The sequence below is a fragment of the Balaenoptera borealis genome, assembly GCF_965194805.1.
Source record: "Balaenoptera borealis genome assembly, chromosome: 4".
Lineage (NCBI taxonomy): Eukaryota > Metazoa > Chordata > Mammalia > Artiodactyla > Balaenopteridae > Balaenoptera > Balaenoptera borealis.
In genome coordinates, this window is record NC_138861.1 from 98738881 (window position 1) to 98757576 (window position 18696).

Consider the following 18696-nt stretch of genomic DNA (forward strand, 5'->3'; position numbering starts at 1 on the left):
GGCACTTCCGGTACCCGGACTTCCTCGCGAGAGCACGGAGGCGCGGTCTCGAACCGCCGGAACCTCTTCGATAGTTTCTGAACCAGTGGATCCGTGAACCAGTGGGTCTCAGCCCTGGGTGCTCAGTAGAGAGGGTTTTTTTTTGTTGTTTGTTTTTAAACCCCCTGCCCAGGCAGCACCCCAGACCGATTAAAAGAGAATTAATACGGAATGGGACCAATATTTATTAAAACGCTCTAGGTGCTGCCACTTTGCAGCCAGGGTAGGAGAGTCCTACTCTAAAACCTCTGACATAGGCAAATATCTTGATTCTTTATTCCATGCCTACAACTTAGTAGTAGTAGTAACCCCCACCATAATAAATGAGGACTGTGGGCTCAGCCAGGATTTGTCCCGTAGCTATTGGAGCATCTACTATGTGAAGGAGCCTGAGCTACACAAATGCACGGGACAGAGGCTCTGCCTTGTAAGGTTCACAGGTCAGCCTGGCGGGTTATGTGAATCAGAACCCATCTGATGCTTCTTGTTACACGTTTAAATGTGTTAACTTGTTTAAAAGTTTCCACAAGTTATGAACCTGGTTAAGAGAGTGTAACAGTATCATCCTGTGATTCTTGATCTTAAAGTCTGTGGTAGGAAGCCATCTACCTTTCACTTGTTTTACTTGTTCAAAGTAGAAAGGAGGCAGGATCTTCAGCTTGCAACAAGCCCCGTCTTCCTGCCCTCTGTCTGGATCTAGCCCCTAGGACGAAGGTGACAGAGGTAGACTAATTCATTCAGCAACAAATATTCGAGGCACTCTTTTGTGCCAGGCGATTTGTAACTCCTGATGTTTACCCTGCTTCCTGAGATGGGCTTTTTCCCTTGCTTTTTCTGCAAACAGTTTAGCATGTCCCCCAAATTCACCCACAGGCAATATCCTAAGGTGAGAATGGACTTGCCTTTGTTATTCATGAAATGCGTTTTTGGGTATTATTTAATGTTCTGGGGTGGTGTGTGATTGTTAGCACAACTGATGCCACCTTGGGCACGTACAGTTCCTCCCGTCCTTCCACTGCCCTACCCAGGACTGTACTGTGCGGTAAATCACTTCTCTGTCAAGGGCATTGTAGTTAATAGATAATTGTTTAATAATCATTAGGACCAGGTGGTCTCTATGCTCTGTTAGTCCCCAAGCAATGATGAAGACCTTCCCTGACGTATTCCTGGCACCCACAAGACTAGTTACCCATTCATAAATCTTGACTTAACGAATGCACTTCCTGTTTCTCTAGGTGAACTATAAAATTGTCCCAGTGGTCCTTCGGCGATGCCGAGTGCAGCTGTGAATGCTTCCAGACCGTTGTCTGCTTGATCCCATCCTGTAAGTTACCAGATAAGCGGATCCATGGATTATATAATAGCTGCCTGCCTCATAGTCTGATCTCAAGATACCTTCTCCATCCTCTAACAGGTGGCAATAGATAATCTACATGGTGGGGGTCCAATATCTTTATCCGCTTAACAATCTTATGAAAACTGAATGCCCATTTTCCAGAAACTTATCCTGAATATGAACCCTTATACAACACATGGAAAGGACTGTTAATAGAACTATACACTCAGTGCTACAAGACAGGGGAGAGTAACTACCTGCATATTATGAAACCTTCACAGAAGAGTATGAATTACCCAGAAGGCATGTATAACAACACAGGAAACAGCATAGGTGTGAAGTTCCAGATGTGGCCATAGCACCTCATGCGTGTCAGTGGGAGTGGGTGGCAGGGATTGTTACTGGAAATGATCCAAAGTAGCCATAGGACAAGAGCTATTAACACACGGTGTTTCCAGCCTTTTCTTTTTTCTCACTGCCCCATAAAGGAGACTTTGGCTTTACCCACTCCATTTCTTTGCCTTACCCATTCTCTAAGGAAAACACTGCTTTGTCAAATTGGTTTACTTGTGCTTATGTGGCACAGGATCAAAAGGAAAAGGGGGAAAGGCCCAGAGATCAGGCATTAGTGCTTTTTAAGAAGGCAAGGACAGGAGATACAAATGTGCAGAGTGGGAGGTGGGAAAGGGGTGAGGGAAATGAAGAGAAAATAGACTTTAATAATTCCCATGATGTATATATCTATATCTAATCTATCCTCTTCCTAGTGCTTGAAAAGAAAATGCAGTGGCTAGCTCTTTTGAAATAATTTTTTGGTAGCTGGGCTGTTTCTTTGATTACTACACCCCCTGGGCTAGCTCACACCGATGGCACCTTTCCACATGTTATAACGGTGTGGGGTTGGATTCTGAAAGGCGGGAAGTTGAGAACAGAGGTTGTTGGCGGAGGGGCGTGTTGTTGACGGCATCACACTGGTTCATCGGTCATGCAAGACCTTAATTCTTGTGCCAAGGCTGATGATGGGTTAGAAAGGAAGGAAGACTAGTTGGGCAGAGGTGGGGGAGGAGAGAGGGGGGTTGCAGGAGGTGATTCCAGAGACATTTCTGAAGTAGGATAACAAGAACAGATTATTGATTAGATTGGGGGAATGAAAGCAAGGGAGTAGTCAAGACAGGTCGGGATATTTGGGTGCACAGACTCAGGGAGTAGAGAACTGGTTGTTGTTGGGTGGGGTGGGATATGAGGGAAGTATGAGGGGAAGGGAGGGAAAGTAGACCAGAGCAAAGGAGTTCAGTGAGGACTATGTTCGGGTGGAGGTGTGGTGTGAAAATCCGTCTGTGATGGACAAAAGGCAGCTGAAAAGGCAGGTGTGAAGGGGAAAGGTCAGGGCCTGAGCAGAGATGTGGGACTCACAGTGTACAGGGATGGAAGATGGAGTTGTGTGGGATGTGACTGATCCAGGCCAGGTGGAAAGGCTGTTATTTTGAGAGGCCTATTTTGAAGTCATAAAATAAGTGAAACATACAAAATAAGCAAATTAACTGGATTTGCTGGAAAAAAATAAATGTTAGTGATAGAATCTCTCTGCCCTGCCATGGTTGCAGTGGCACAAGTAATAACTAGAATGTGTCGGCTCATGTAAATTACAAGTCCAGTCATGGGGCCAACTTCAGGGCAGACTAGATCCAGCAACTTGGAGTCACCAGCGACCCAGCTGAAGGTGTGCACTACCATGAGGCTGGCTCCCCATGTGGTTGCTGGAAGACTGCCGACAGCACCTGGAGCTACAGGCTTCCTCATTCAGAAGGAAGAAAGAGCATCTCTTCACCAGTCACAAGACTAAAGTACTGAGCTGGCGTTGTAATTAGACCAGCCCCTATCGTGAGCCTTGCTGAAATCACTCGCAGGTAAAGGGGATGGAATTATGCCCAATAAAAAGTCCTCCCCAAAAGCTGGAGCGGATGTCAGTCAACCCTCCCCCAAATCCCACAGCAGGCACACAATGGAACGGGTGGGAATGATGGTGGCGAAGCGGCCCATCCATAGTGTTCAATATGACAATCGATCATTACTACTCAAAGGGTGGTTTTACGTTTGAAGTGCGTCTGGGAGATGTGGGTCTAGACTATCAGTTCGTGGTGCTTTGCTTTTCTCCCACGACCACTTCAGTTGCTGTTCGGAGACCAACTCATGTGACTCCCATCTGGAAAAAAAGTTCTAAGAGCTACAGAACCAGTATTCGTATGTATAGGAACTTACCTTAAGGAAATAAGATTTGAGTATAAGTACGTTCACCATAGAGTTGTTTACACTAGTGAAAAATGCAAACAACTTAGATGTCCAACCATGAGACTGATTAAATACAGTACATGCATACTGAAGAAGAAGAACTGTTGTTACAGGTATGAATTGGTGTTCACAACATGTTTATGAGAAGGAGAGGATTACAAACAGTATATTTTAATAATTCCATTTTTGTGGGGGAAATTTTAGAGTGTCTATATAGCTTTTACACAAACTATCTTTGGAAGAACACACACATACGTGTGACAGTGGCTATGTCTGGGTGGTAGAATTAGTTACTTTTCATTTTATTTGACTCACCTGGCTCATGTATTAATTGTAAAGTTAGCAGGCAGCAACTTTTATTTCCTTTTGTCCTCTTTAAGCATGTGGAATGTTTAGGCTGTCTACCTCTAGTTTTCTCCCATTCCTCACCTCCACATTTTCAGATGAAGAAGCTGGCCCATCTAATCAGCCTTCGTTTCTTAGAGATCACCGGATGTCACACTGCTAGTCTGCAGGGGTACTAAGCAACACAGTAGTGTGAGAATCTTGTGGCTGTCCAGCTAATGGGATAAAACTCACCCCTCAGATCTCTGAGATCTGCTTGCTTACTTTTGGTGCTTTTTTCCCCCAGTCTTGCTGAGTTAACATTTATACTAAGTCGCTTGAAATCAAATAGTAGAGTTCTTATCTTCACTTTTTTGCAGTGACCTTCTAGCTGACCCTCAAGTAATTTTACCCATGTCCTAATGTTCCAATTAAAACTGCATCAAGTAGGTCAAATTGGATTTTCCTTTGCATTTTTTTAAGCTTTTCTTCCTTGGGCAGCTCTAAGTGTATTAGCGTCTTACTGACAGGCGGCACAGTTGGGTTTGGGGGCGTAAGTGGCCATCTCCATTCACCCGGTCCATATTTAGGAGCAGCTTCTACTTGGAGGGTGGAGAATGGTGTTAGCCTAGGCGCCTGCTTCCCAGGCTTGTGGGAGGAGGAATGAGGCCATGCATACTGCAACTGGTTGTCTCTGATATCACCGTGTGCAAGACACAGCTCAGGGAGCCAGTGAACATTCACGATGATGTCCACAGGCCCCTACCATCAACGAGTTTCTAATCTACATGGGGGAAACAAGCACAAAGAGTTGTTCTAATGCAGGGCATGATTTAAGTACCTGAAAAGAAGCAGAAATGAAAAGACACACAAACACACACCTATTTTTATTTCACTGGTAAGAGACGTACTGTTCCACTGGACACACCAACAAGGACATCACGAAGGAGGTGGTATCAGACAAGGAAGGACCTTTTATAGGCTGTGATTTTATATTTAAAAATTAAATATCTTGTTTTATTGTGCTTCGCAGATATTGTGGTTTGTTTTACAAATTGAAGGTTTGTGGCATCTCTGTGTTATGAGATGATGTTTAGCATTTTTTAGTAATAAAGTATTTTTAAATTCAGGTATGTGGATTTTTTTTTTAGACAATGCTACTGCACACTTAACAGACTACAGTGTGGTATAAATGTAACTTTTAGATGCACTGGGAAACCAAAAAATTCATGCAACTCCCTTCACTGAGATACTCAATTTATTGCGGTGGTCTGGAACCAAACCCACAATACTTCTCTGATGTCTGCCTATAGTCAAGCTTCTCCCAGATGCCTAGTATTTTACAAACTGCTTTAAAAAGGGCAGAAATCAACTTAAGTGTTTTTCTTAAAATAACCTTGAAAGCTGAATTATTCTAAGTTTAAAGACTTCCAGATAAGGCTGCCAATCTTGCTCACATAGCACATCCCAACATTTAAACCCTCAGTGTTGGGACAGTCCTCTTGTTGGCTCTGAATTCCTCCCAATATTGTTTAGGTCTGTTTTCCTTTTTTCAGTCCTTCTAAGAAAGAGAAAAAAGCAAGTCCTCTCCATATCTTAGGCATGCTTACTGTTAGGGAATGAATTGTGTCTCCCCAAATCTGCATGTTGAAGTCCTAACCCCCAGTACCTCAGAGAGCAACTGTATTTAGAGACAGGGCCTTTAAAAGGAGATGACAAGTAAAATGAGGCCATTAGGGTGGGCCCTAATCCAATCTGACTAGTATCCTTATACAAAGAGGAAATTTGGACACAGAGAGACACCAGGAATGCACACACATAGAAGAAAGACCATGTGAGGACACAGTGAGAAGGTGCCATCTGCAAGCCAGGCAGAGAGATCTCACCAGGAACTGATTCAGCAGACACCTTGATCTTGGACTTCCAGGCTCCAGAACTGTGAGAAAGTTAATTATTGCTGTTTAAGCCACCCAGTCTGTGATTTTTTGTTATGGCAGCCCTAGCAAATGAATACACCGACCACCTGAAAACCTCTAGAAAATTCCATGTTTTCATCAACTTTTTACTGAGCACCTACAATACATAAGAAAGACCTGAAAGTATAAGAAGTGGGTACTGGGGCTTCCCTGGTGGCGCAGTGGTTGAGAATCTGCCTGCCAATGCAGGGCACACGGGTTCGAGCCCTGGTCTGGGGAGATCCCACATGCCGCAGAGCGACTAGGCCCGTGAGCCACAATTACTGAGCCTGTGCGTCTGGAGCCTGTGCTCCGCAACAAGAGAGGCCGCGATAGTGAGAGGCCCGCGCACCGCGATGAAGAGTGGCCCCCGCTTGCCGCAACTAGAGAAAGCCCTCGCACAGAAACGAAGACCCAACACAGCCATAAATAAATAAATAAATAAAAATTTAAAAAAAAAAAAAAAAAAAAAAAGAAGTGGGTACTGACCTGAAGAAACTGAAACCTTTCGGGGAAACAGAATCTGTCAATATAATCACAGAATAATACATGAAAAGTGCCTCAAATGTGGCGCAGAATAGGAAGGGGTTTGGAGAGGAAGGTACTGGCTGCTATCAGGGACTCACGTGAGGCTTTCCAGGAGAGAGTGGGACTTGGGCCAGGGCCTAAAGGCTCCATAAGACTTTAACAGACGGCTGTATGGAGGGAAATATTCCAAACAGAAAGAAGAGAATAGGATGAAAAGATTGGGGCGTACTGTAGAAATAAATTAGTCTAAATATCAGACTAAATGTAGGATAAAAAACTGAAATCTGATCATCCAGGGCCTTTACAAAGTAACTCTGTATTTCATTACATTTTATAATATAAACAAGAAGTAGAATGAAATTTAGCTGTAGTTATTTAAGAAAAACGTCCTTTTAAAAAGCTTAGAAAGTTTTATCTGTCAAATTTCAGGAATTTTCTTCTATTGCTATTTTGAGTAAGTATCTTAATGTTCAGATAGGCAGATTTCTAATTAGAACAAATGACCTCATCTCCCATCACACTTTACCTCCCAGAGACATTTTTACATTCTATTAGTTTATCCTCTGAGAAAAGAAAGAGATTAAGTCCTTAAAATTAGTATTAACTGAACAAAAAAACAGAACCATCAAATTTCCTATTTTTAACTCTCTAAGGAGGTAACAAAGTTTTTAAGTACAAAATTCCTGATTATAAGTAATACCCTATTTGCTCAATACTAAGATGGACATTTTTTTCACATTTCAATATTTCTGAAAAAAGATACATCTAAAATTTAATATATACAATTAATGAGATAAAGGTGTTTTCTCCCTGAAAAGCTATGATTACATCGAAAATGCATTTTACAATCGACGGTATCTTAAAACTAAGAAAATATGGTGATGATAAAAACCACTGGCCATCAGGACCCAGTTCTTCAGCAGTCATGGTCCCTCAGCTGTCTGAGTTTCTGGGGAGATTTCAATAGATTTTAACCACGGTATCGTGGACACCATGGAAGTCAGGCAATGTCCACATCTATGCCTGAATCAGAGAGGGGAACTCTCACAATGATTGTACAAGGTTCATATCTCATCCAATCACCTCAAAATCTGCCTCTCCTATCACCACAGGAACCCAGGTTAAAAAGGGGGCAAGAGAAGAGTTTTCTGATGCTTGTTAAGTCCAGGAGCTTAGCTCATCTTTTGATATAGCCTGATCTACCAGGACCACACTGATCAGGGCCACATGTGCGTATTCCACATCAGGCAACAAACCATCCTAACTTAAATACCAGGTGGAATTTAAATACCAGATGGAGTGCAGTTCTTCTACCTTTACTCTCAGGGCTAGCTAAGCCCAAGCAGAGATGCCTCCAAACCTGCTCTAAAGCAGTCATTTGGGAAAGAGAGAAAAGTCATTGTGCAAATGCAAGCCATTCTAAACTACTAAGTCTTAAGGAGATAATGAACTGTTTGTTCAAACTGCTCCCTTCCATGCTACAATACCTGACCACCCGGTGATTACCCTTAGTGCTCCGCAGCCATCTTCATTTGTTAACGTTTCTCACGGGTAACAGGAGAACTGAGAGCCAGGGGCATATGCCTCATTTAATTTCACCACAAACAAACCTGAGGTCTAACTATTATTGTCCCCATTATAATAATGAAGAAACAGTAGCTTCTAGAGAATGAATGACCTGGCTAAGGACATACAACCAGGAAGTGTTAGAATAGGAATGAGGATCACCAAAATATCCTGCCTTCTGCTACTACTTTTACAAAGAGAGAAACATACTGCCTAGGTTAAGAGACACGAAGATGACAGAGCAAGTCATAATTCTAAATACCTCACTCATTCAACAAACATTTAGGTGATTCTATACCATCAAAGGACAACTGCAAAAAGTATTTGAAAAATAAATACTTAATAATAATAATGTAACCATAATCATAATCTTTATATCTTTAGACTGCCTTTGTCAAAATTCTTTCCATCATCTTCAGATTCTGTCTAAAAAAAAATTATATATTGTATTTCTCTTTACAAGTGGGGTTTAAGCCACTGTACAATACTTTAATATTTAAAATATCGAACTTATACTCTTATGTTCAATGTAAACAAAACCTCAGGTTTTCATTCTCATTTTCTTCTTTCTTCCTGCAAAAGGACGCTTTATGCCCATTTTTCAGATAAAAGAGGCTAAAATAATACGACTGGAAGAGATTTAAAGACAGAAAAAAGGCACTGAGAGCTAGCAAACCAGCTAAGGATGGAACAACTCCCCAGGTCTCCAGAGGGGCTGCTGGGGGTGAGGAGGTCTATAAACCAGCAAATACCACCTGCCTACTTTCAAGCTTAGAGAGGTGCATACCTTTGAAAGCGACAGAATTTAAGTCCAGTGAGGCACTTTCAGAAAATGGCATCAAAGGTTGGACTATAAATCTTTCTTATTCGCCAGCCACTGGACATTTAAGAGCAAAGATATTGATGAGCTCTTTCTCTTCTTTTCTTCTTCCTTGTAACAGATGTATGATTCATGGACTGTCCTTTAGTGGTCTCCATTTTCATCTTATTGCTCTTTCTTTGCTTCTGCTTTCTGACAGCTCTGAAAAACAAGGTGCTAAATTATTTTGTAGAATGAGCACAGTGAATTATGTAATTATGTTGAAGTTTAATTAACTAGCTAACCAAATAAGAAAACAGAGGGAAAGAATTTACTGTATTATAAGCATAAATCCTCAGAATCCTAACCATAATAACAAGGAGATAGAGTCCTGACCAAGCAAAATGTTTGAGAAAAGAAATTTCTTTGAAAGATGGTGACTACAGATTTAGAACAATCTATTCAGGACAAACACACCACAGAAGTAAATAGTCAGGCCAATGAGTTGGGAGGTTTTTTGGTTGGTTTTTCTTTCTTTCTTTTTTTTTTTTTTGGTACATCTGTACTGCTCAACTCAGCACTTCAATCTCCAAATCCCTGAATTACATTTTTCATTAAAAAGACCAATACACTGGCAGTTAGCAGTGGTAGAAAAATGAAATAGCACAATGGAAAAAACTGAAAAGGCTTAAAGAGGCCCATCTTATAGTCCTACAGCTAATTTTCCTTTCCTCAGTAGATCTAAAAGTCCTGACAAGTGCCATACAGGATGCCCACATTTTGTGGTCTCTTCTTGAAGACTAGCTTCAAAATGAACAAGTTGAAGCCACTATGGAGAACAGTATGGAGGTTCCTTAAAAAACTAAAAATAGAACTACCATACGACCCAGCAATCCCACTACTGGGCATATACCCTGAGAAAACTATAATTCAAAAAGATACATGTACCACAGTGTTCACTGCAACACTATTTACAATAGCCAGGACATGGAAGCAACCTAAATGTCCATCGACAGATGAATGGATAAAGAAGATGTGACACATATATACAATGGAATATTACTCAGCCGTAAAAAGGAACGAAATTGAGTTATTTGTAATGAGAGGGATGGACCTAGAGTTTGTCAGAGTGAAGTCAGAAAGAGGAAAACAAATACCTTATGCTAACACACATATATAGAATCTAAAAAAAACGGTACTGATGAAGCTAGTGGCAGGGCAGGAATAAAGATGCAGATGTAGAGAATGGACTTGAGGACACAGGGTGGGAAGGGGAAGCTGGGATGAAGTGAGAGAATAGCACTGACCTACATACACTACCAAATGTAAAATAGATAGCTAGTGGGAAGCTGCTGCATAGCACAGGGAGATCAGCTCGGTGCTTTGTGATGACCTAGAGGGGTGGGATAGGGAGGGTGGGAGGGAGGCTCAAGAGGGAGGGGATATGGGGATATATGTATACGTATAGCTGATTCACTTTGTTGTACAGCAGAAACTAACATAACATTGTAAAGCAATTATACTCTAATAAAGATATTTTTTAAAAAAATGAACAAGTTGAAACCCACTCTCTAAAAAACATTAAATCACACCAGAAAAAAAAAAAAACAAAAACCCAGATCCTTTGTTTCAGGTGCTCTCTGAACTACATTACAGGCAATCTATATAGCTGAGGAAGATTACTGGTCTATCCATGCACTTTCTCCAAGCTAGCAGAATCATGCCGTTTATCATATCATGAACGAAGGGATGGGCTGGGGCTGCCAGTAGTGGCGAACCTGGGCACTTCCATGGCTGCCCAGCGCTATCAGTTGTTAGATCCACGTCCCCTAAACCACCACGAGTCCTAGGGAAACGCTTCTTCTTGATCGTCCCAGGACCAAAACCTGGGAAAGGAGCTCCGTCAACAGTATACAATCTCCTAGTGGACCAAACTCAGCCTCTCTTTTTGTTCATTCAGTATGTATGTTAAGTGTTGGGAATACAAAAATGAATGGACACAGTCTTTGACTTCAAGGAGCTGGGAGACTGAGGCAAGGCAGATGTCACCCTTCCCTTTCCTTCCCCCCAGTTTTTTTTAGGGGAAGAAACAGAGGCTATGAAATCATCCATGAGGAAGTGGCAGAACTAGTTTGATTCAGGAAACTGTGTTCTGAATTACCTTGATACTACATACTCTACTATAAATTATTCAGGTATGTAAAATGCTAAGCATACAGTAATTAATAAATAAATATTAGCTATTATTAGTAGCTCCACATGACTACTACTCAGAATTTTGCTTGGCAATTTTATATTTTTCCATGTTTAGATTTTTCACCATGGACTGGGGTATCCTATAAGTTCAAAATAAAACAAATAAAACAGTCATCTTTATACCATTTTGTGCATGTTACATAAATCTCCTTTCCCTCCAGCCATTTTTTAAAAGTAGGATAATGTCCTGATAAGTGATGATTTAGCAAATTTAATGAAGTATAATCTCTTGATGGCAAAGTCAATGAAGCTATGCATGTCTGTATACAAAATTTAAACAAATTTTCTTTGGTTTGTCCACTCAGAAGAAGAACTAAACATGAACCAGATTTCACTAGAAGATACAGTAAACAAAAACAGAAAATATTCATTTGTAATATGAATAAATAAAACTTTCCAGAGATAAAGTCTCTCAACAGTGATAAACTGAGTATAATAAACTGTTTTATTTTGCCTTAAAAATAAATTGACCTAGTATTTGTCCTCTAAATTATAGGTATTTATGTAACTGATAAAAGGAGCTCTAACCACAAGAGGGAGCCAGCGCCATTCCAGATCACAACCAAAGGAAAATGAATACCAAGGAAAACCAAATTAACATGACAACTATAAAACATATAAGATGAAAAGATCTTTTATGCCATATATGCTAAAAAAGCTATTAAGGTTATTTTTTACTATTATAAAGAAAAAATTTTGCACTGTCAATTTCATTGTAAAAGTTTTTTGAAAGCAATATCTGAAGATCACTGTTCACAGTTTAGGAGTCCTCTCTAAGAGAAGAAAGTGATACTATTTAAGAACTATCAGGTATAACACATCCTAAGGAATTTGGTCTTGAATTAAAATTGATAAAATCTAGTACTAAGAGATACTACATGATTTCCCTCAATGAAAACAACATATTACTATCAAATAGACTAGTCAGGGCTATTTAAGAACCAATAAAGAGCCTACATTGTATTACCAAAATGCAAATTCAGTTTCCACGTGTCATAAGATCACAGAATCAAAGGCTAAGCATGTTGTTTGCAAGCAGAATTACATTGTAATAGTGCAACAACCCCAGATCAATCCTTTATTAGGTTGTATTCTATTCTTAAAGCTTTATAAAAAAATATAATACTCTTCAATACACCTCTTTAATTAATTTTTAAAATTCCACTTCTACCCTAGATTACTTAGTGGAAATAATTATTTAAAGTAAATTTGATAAAAAGTAATGGAAAAGGTAGTTTAAATACTAGGCAGAATTCAAATGGCTGGGCTTCAATGGAAAAAAATAATTTCTACTGACCAAAAAAAAAACAAATGGAAAAGAATTCTAATACAATCACAAGTAGCTACTAAACCATCAGATACTTCTAATAATAATAGATGTTTTTTTCATCACAAGTCATATGATAGCTCAAAATTTTTATCCTGATCTCAACGGTCATGTAATGTTAAACTTGGTTATCTGGTTTTCACATCAGTAAAACAAGAGGACTCAATAGCTATAATCCCTTCAGTTTAAAAGGAGAAATGTGTAACATTCAAGTTAGCCCAGTTGAAATACCAATAGTTTTTCTAAATATACTATTGTCATTGGTATAACTTTGCTCTGAATTACACAGCTATATTACACAAATATATAGGAAGTTAGTCACTTTCTACCTTATATTTTGGTTATTTTCATGCCTTACCTGTAAAATTTTAAGCTCTTTGACTCACCTTCATATCCTCCCTCTCCCCATCTATGCAAACAATACCTAACAGTGAAAGCAACAATTAATTTAGCATTTCTGGATCCTCTGATTATTGTGTACTTCTGTGGATTGCTCCGTACAAATAAACAAGGAAAATTTTTTCTAGTAAATAAAAGAATTCAACTAACTTGTTAACTTTCTTAGATGTAGAGACGTTAGGACAAGTACTCCGTTTATGATCTAATTCACCACAAATAAAGCAGCCGTCTTTAGGGCCCGTGCAAGAATGATCTGGAAGAGCACAGTGATTGCAAATGTTACAGTGGATCCAGGCTGTAAAATAAAAATTAGGTATTAGAAGAGGTTCATTTAATATAATTTTTCATTTGATTAACCTTTATGATAAGGAAGCGTGAATAGTGTTTACTTCACATATTGTGATTGCTTTGCATAGCTAATTATAATTTGGCTAAAGAGGCCAAGGTTAAGAGGTTGGAATCCCATGTAAACCAGCTAACTTCTTTCTGATACATGGCAACAAATTCAGCCCTTCTGCCATGAGTCATGAGCTTAGAGCCACTGACAAAATGGGGGCTGGCTGAGTGATACAAAACCCTGTTAAAACAAGCCAAAGCAAATGCAACACTGAAACAGGGTAAAGTCATGTCTCTCTTAGAAGGAGAGAAAGTACATTTTGGCAAGTGTAAAAATTAAAAAGCAAGTAAATTCATGCAAGTCTCTATATTATTTTTTTCTTTTGTAAATAGTGAAATAAAAATCCTATTTAGATGAAGAAAAAGTCAAATATTTTCAGAAGATCTCAAACACTAAGTCTAAATACTTACAAGGCTTTACACACTTTTTGCAGAGAAAGCAATGATTCCATTTCCTGCCATCCTACAAAAACAATTTTTAAATTATGTTTAACTTGTCACTAAAAATCAAATTTCCACAATTAAAAATTAAAATGTCTTATTAAAATCTGTGTAAATTATTCATTCCTTATTTCTCACTTTCCTGGGCTTTACAGTTAAATACTTTGATTTTAATTTATGCATTTCTCTACTCAACTCAAACGCCTCCTTGATGGGCCCCAATTTCCTTAACTCTAAAACTGGAGGATTTATCTAAATGATCTTGAAAGTCCACTCCAGATCGAGCAACCCAATCTGCATAAAGAAGGACTCAATGAAAATTTCAAGAGAATTAATGATTCATAGTTTTTAATGTGTCTAGCTGGTATAATCCTTAATAACATTCATATTTGAGAACTTAATGTAATTTAGAAGGATAGAGGTTACTATTTGGGTAATTTAAAAACTGTGAAATAAAACATACCTAAAAAAGTACATGAGATGCATATGTCCAGTTTAATGAGTATTATAAAGTGAACACTGATGAACCCAACAAGTCAAGAGACAATACCATCAGTACTCTAGACACTTCCCCACATGCCCCTTCCCAACCCAGCATTCCTCCTTCCCCACTGAGAAACACCTATCTTGGTTTTTGTGATGGTCACTTCCTTGTTTTTGTTTATTTTTTCCACTTACGTGTGCATCTCTAAATAATAAAATTTTGTTTTCCTCATTTTGTACTTTGTATGATCTGAGCATAATTTTTTTTAATGAAGAATACAGATAATTTCTAAACTAATTGGAAATACATAATCAGATGTGTTACCATAGTTAAAAACCAGTATAACCAGTAATATAATTATAAAGTTATAAAAAATGTACTTTCCAATAGTTATAAAAATATAGCCTTTCCTCTGGAGAATAATATGTGCGTATCAGCCAACTAAACTTCACATGTTCTTTCTGACTGTATTTAGTTAAAATAACCGAGTAACCTAAAGGTGATCCCACCTTCCTAAAAAAATAACTAGGAGGTATGTCCCCTGTAGTCCTTCCTCATCTGTAAAAAGCCCTGTCTACTAGTGCTGTGAGGAGTAAATACACAGCACATGTTATTAATTATTGCTTCATCAGAACAGTGATGGTATCTAATAGTTCAATTCCTTATTTGAAACACCTTAATTTTGCCCTCAACAAAATTTAGCCCTTATTTAGTGCCTTATTTGAAACACTAATAATTTTAGCAGTCATACAGTACCATATAAAAATAACTCAAATAGTTGTTAATGATGATGAAGGCAACTAAGTATTTTTAAAAGCCTGCTGTACTTTATAATGAGAGAAAAAATATTATATTAAAGTATAATTAATAACTGATAATACATTAATACAAATTATAATATTAAAATTAATAAATGATAATACATTAATACAAATTATAATATTAACAAAATAACATTAAACAAATGCAATGAAACTAGTGACCTAAAATAAAACTAATATGTTTGAGTAAAAACACATTCTAAAGAAAAGTGTACCTTGGATGTGCAAGAATTACAGTGTTCACAGTGCTGGTTCTCTAGAGAAACATATCGCTGACACAGAGCGCAAAATCTAAGGAGAAAAGAAAGACTGGAAGAAATCAGCTGCATATACTTACTGAGATTCACAAGGTAGATAAAAGTTCACAAGGCATTTGTTACAAAAGTTCGGTGTAATTCAAAATAACATTATAGGCCAAATTTAAAAGTAATAAAAGAACTACATGAGTCAATATGAAAGGCATTTGGTGTTAGATATATGGAACTTTATTTTCAGTGACTTGTGTATTTCAAGGTCTCTCTTACCTGTACCCTTCTTCAGTAGGAAGGATTATTTTGTTGGGTGGGATGTTGGTGAAAATACGCACAGGAGACTGTTTCCGTCCTGTCTTTCCATGTTTATAAAGTGCATGATTATCATAATCTACCTAGAAAGATTAAAAAGGAAAAATTTCTCAAATGAGTCAACATTCGTTAAGATTCTTTTACCAATACATGAACAAACTGATGCCAAGATACAAATTAAATCAGAGTATTTAATAAGTTCTCAAAAGCAAGAGTTTACTTATTCATCAACAGCCTCAGAGGGGCCTCTATGAGAGTAAAATTTCATTATAAAAAAGGTAAAATTTGTTATGACACATTCATGTTACCTAGGATTCAAAAAACAACACTAATCTTCTTTCCAATGCAACAGAATTTGCAGGAAAGGCTTTTATATAATTAAGACTTCAGCTTTGGGCATTAAAACATTCCACCTTTGATGATCTGTGCCAGCTTGTAGAGGGCTTTTCATTTTTTGCCTGTGAAATTCACTGCGTGTCCGTTTTCAGTTCCCCAAGGCTCAGTGCAGCCTCAGTGTGGCCCTCCACCATCACTCTCTGACAGAGCCAGGTGTGGGGGCCAGGCAGTGGCTCTGCCACTCACTTTGATGTGACCTCAGGCAAGTTGGCATCATTTTCATCTGGAAAAGGAGGTTACTGATACTTACGTTGGAGTTGTTATGAAAGTTAAATGAGACAATGTATGTAAAACACTAAATTCAGGACCCGGAATATGGTAGAGACAGATAGAAGGATGGAGTGCAGAGGGACACCTGTAACTATAGTTTTCCCCACAATGACTATTTCGAACGTTTACCTCTCTCCTCAAGATCCCTAACTCAACCTTCCATTTCTGCAGATTATCTGGAAAGTACACCGAGGCCAACAAGCATGATTTCTATTAGCTTCTTGCTCCCGTCTCCTTCCCCACCCTATCATCCGTGCACATTCTCCGTCTGGTTTTAAGCCTGCCGTGACTCCACCTGGCCACTAAGTGCATCCGTCTTCAGGTCAGTCATTCTCAAGGCGCGGTGTCTGCGTCAGCAGCATCGGCGTCGCCTGGGCTCTCGTTAGAAATTCAAATTCTTGCCCACCTAGGACCTAATAACACAGAAACTCTGGAGGTGGGACCCTGCAATCTGTTACTTTTAACAAGCCCTCCTGGCACACTAAAGTTTGAGAACCACTGCTTTACATGACCCACAAGAACACCATGAGATTTTTATAAGGTTAATACAGGTAGATCGCAACTTTCAAGTAAGTTGTAATAAATTCTTTAGATTCTAAATAAGGTTACACTTAAGAATTTACAACAGAACTGACTTGCAAAGTAGCTATTTAATGAGAGAATTACAAAAATGTAAGGAATCGATGACAATGGAAAGAGAGGCCTTTAGTGGGAGGGAGATTCCTAAGCTCTCTCCATGGCCATGCCAATGCCTGCTAGATTTACAGGTGAACAAATTTAGGAAGACTGATTAACAAGCTTCAGCAGTGGGAAAAAAATAAGTACAGGATGAGGAGACTCAGCTAAATGAGAGACAGTGGGGGAAAAAAAAAAAAAAGCCCTAGGGCGTTCGGCATGTGAGCACGCACAGTCCAACGTGGGGAGTCCACAGTCTATCACGAAGGTGTAAGAGCTGGTGCAGGCTCACAGCCAGCTTACACAGAACTGTAATGTCGTAACAAGGAAAGGAGACGAAGTTAGATCACATTTGAAGCCCTCCATTCAGCTGCTACATTTTAAGAGAGACATTAATAAAGCCAGTTCATTTCTATTGAAAGAAATGGGAATAAATAGGGCTTATAGTTTAACAGATTGGGGGTGTTTATTCAGAAAAGAGATGACTGGGAGGATCTGATAGCTATGTTATAACTGAAGGCGTGTCATGTGGAATAGAAATTAGACTTATCCTTTATTGCTTCGGAAAACAGAAGTAGGACCAATGGTTAGAAGTTAATAGGGAGCATATTTTATCTCCATATGAGAAAATTTTCTAACGATTAGAGCTATTAAATAAATTGAGTTGCCTTGTAAGGCTGTAGGACTTTGCTCAGGGAAAGCATTCAAGTGAGACTAGATGACTGCTTGTCATGAATCTAGTGGAAAGGATTATTACATTGGGAAGTCAGCCTATGTTAAAGCTATGCATCTTTACAACTTTAAAATTCTATGAATATACGTTACCTACTAGAGGCTAAGATACAAAAGTAGATTTTACTTCAAAATCACCGTAAAAGAGTACCTTAAGTAGTTTTCTTTTAAAATGATTTAAATTCATAATTTTTCCCTAATGCACCTTCTCTATGTATTCAGTAAATATATGGTACCATATTAAATTCAACAAAGATATTTTGAACATTTATGAGTGTCATAAGAAAAAAAATTCTTCCCAAGAGAATCTTATGAAGATTTTCAAATGCTGGAAAAGAGTATCTTAGAAAGATTTTTAGTAAATGGAATAGTCCATGCAATATAATAGATAGCAGATGGAAGAGAGGGGAAAAAAAAGAATTTCTTTATGGTTACCTAAGGAGTCAGAGAATGTGTGTGTCAGGGAGGTGGTTGATTACTTGATTTTGCATAACCTAATTGAGATTATTATTATTTTTAAATGTGGGTTTGTTGTGCTAATTAACTATAAACATATGGTATGTAAAATGCATGCTGCTAGGATAAATTAATGAACCTCTAACATACATCCATATTTCATAGCTTCATCCACACAAATAAACCTCCTATGGAAGTGCTGTAAAGCAAACACAATTTTGCAAATTGCGTATCACTAGTGGTAGAGCTGATACACCATTTTCCCATCATTATCCCTGACATTTCACTCACAATGATGATGAGAGGCATTTTCGAATAGAAAATTTCTCCCATGGAACTGATTAATGTGATGAAGTACTGTATAGAAATGAGGGAAAGCACAAAATCTCTGCAATTCCTAACTTTTAATTTTATCTATACACAAATTTCTTCTGCAACATGAGACTGAAACTAGTTATACAGAAAACAAGACATTCAAGTTGACAAACATTTATTAGTCTGCACCTACTATGCTCCAGGTATCATGCTAGGAAACAAAGCTTAAATAAAACAGAGTACATGTTTGTATTTTCATAAATCCCTAAAGTGTGTTCTGTTTAATTTCAATATATTCAAAAGATTCCAAGTGAACTCTTCAGCTCCAT

At 38.5% G+C, this 18696-nt stretch overlaps 1 protein-coding gene across 4 annotated transcripts in view; it reads right to left on the minus strand.

The window, feature by feature from the left end:
• Positions 1-113: 113 nt before the first annotated feature.
• ZCCHC4 (zinc finger CCHC-type containing 4) overlaps positions 114-18696 on the minus strand; it is a 62752-nt gene continuing 44169 nt past the window's right edge. For 3 of the 4 annotated variants that reach the window (XM_082389280.1, XM_082389282.1, XM_082389281.1), the window contains 5 exons: positions 15485-15606; positions 15176-15251; positions 13626-13677; positions 12969-13113; positions 114-9058 (listed from right to left, as the gene is read on the minus strand). In XM_082389280.1, the coding sequence (XP_082245406.1) occupies positions 8923-9058; positions 12969-13113; positions 13626-13677; positions 15176-15251; positions 15485-15606 (531 nt within the window). In that variant the 3' untranslated portion in view covers positions 114-8922. Of the gene's footprint in view, positions 9059-12805; positions 12844-12968; positions 13114-13625; positions 13678-15175; positions 15252-15484; positions 15607-18696 lie in introns of all 4 variants that reach the window. The other variant, XM_082389279.1, reaches the window with a different exon arrangement.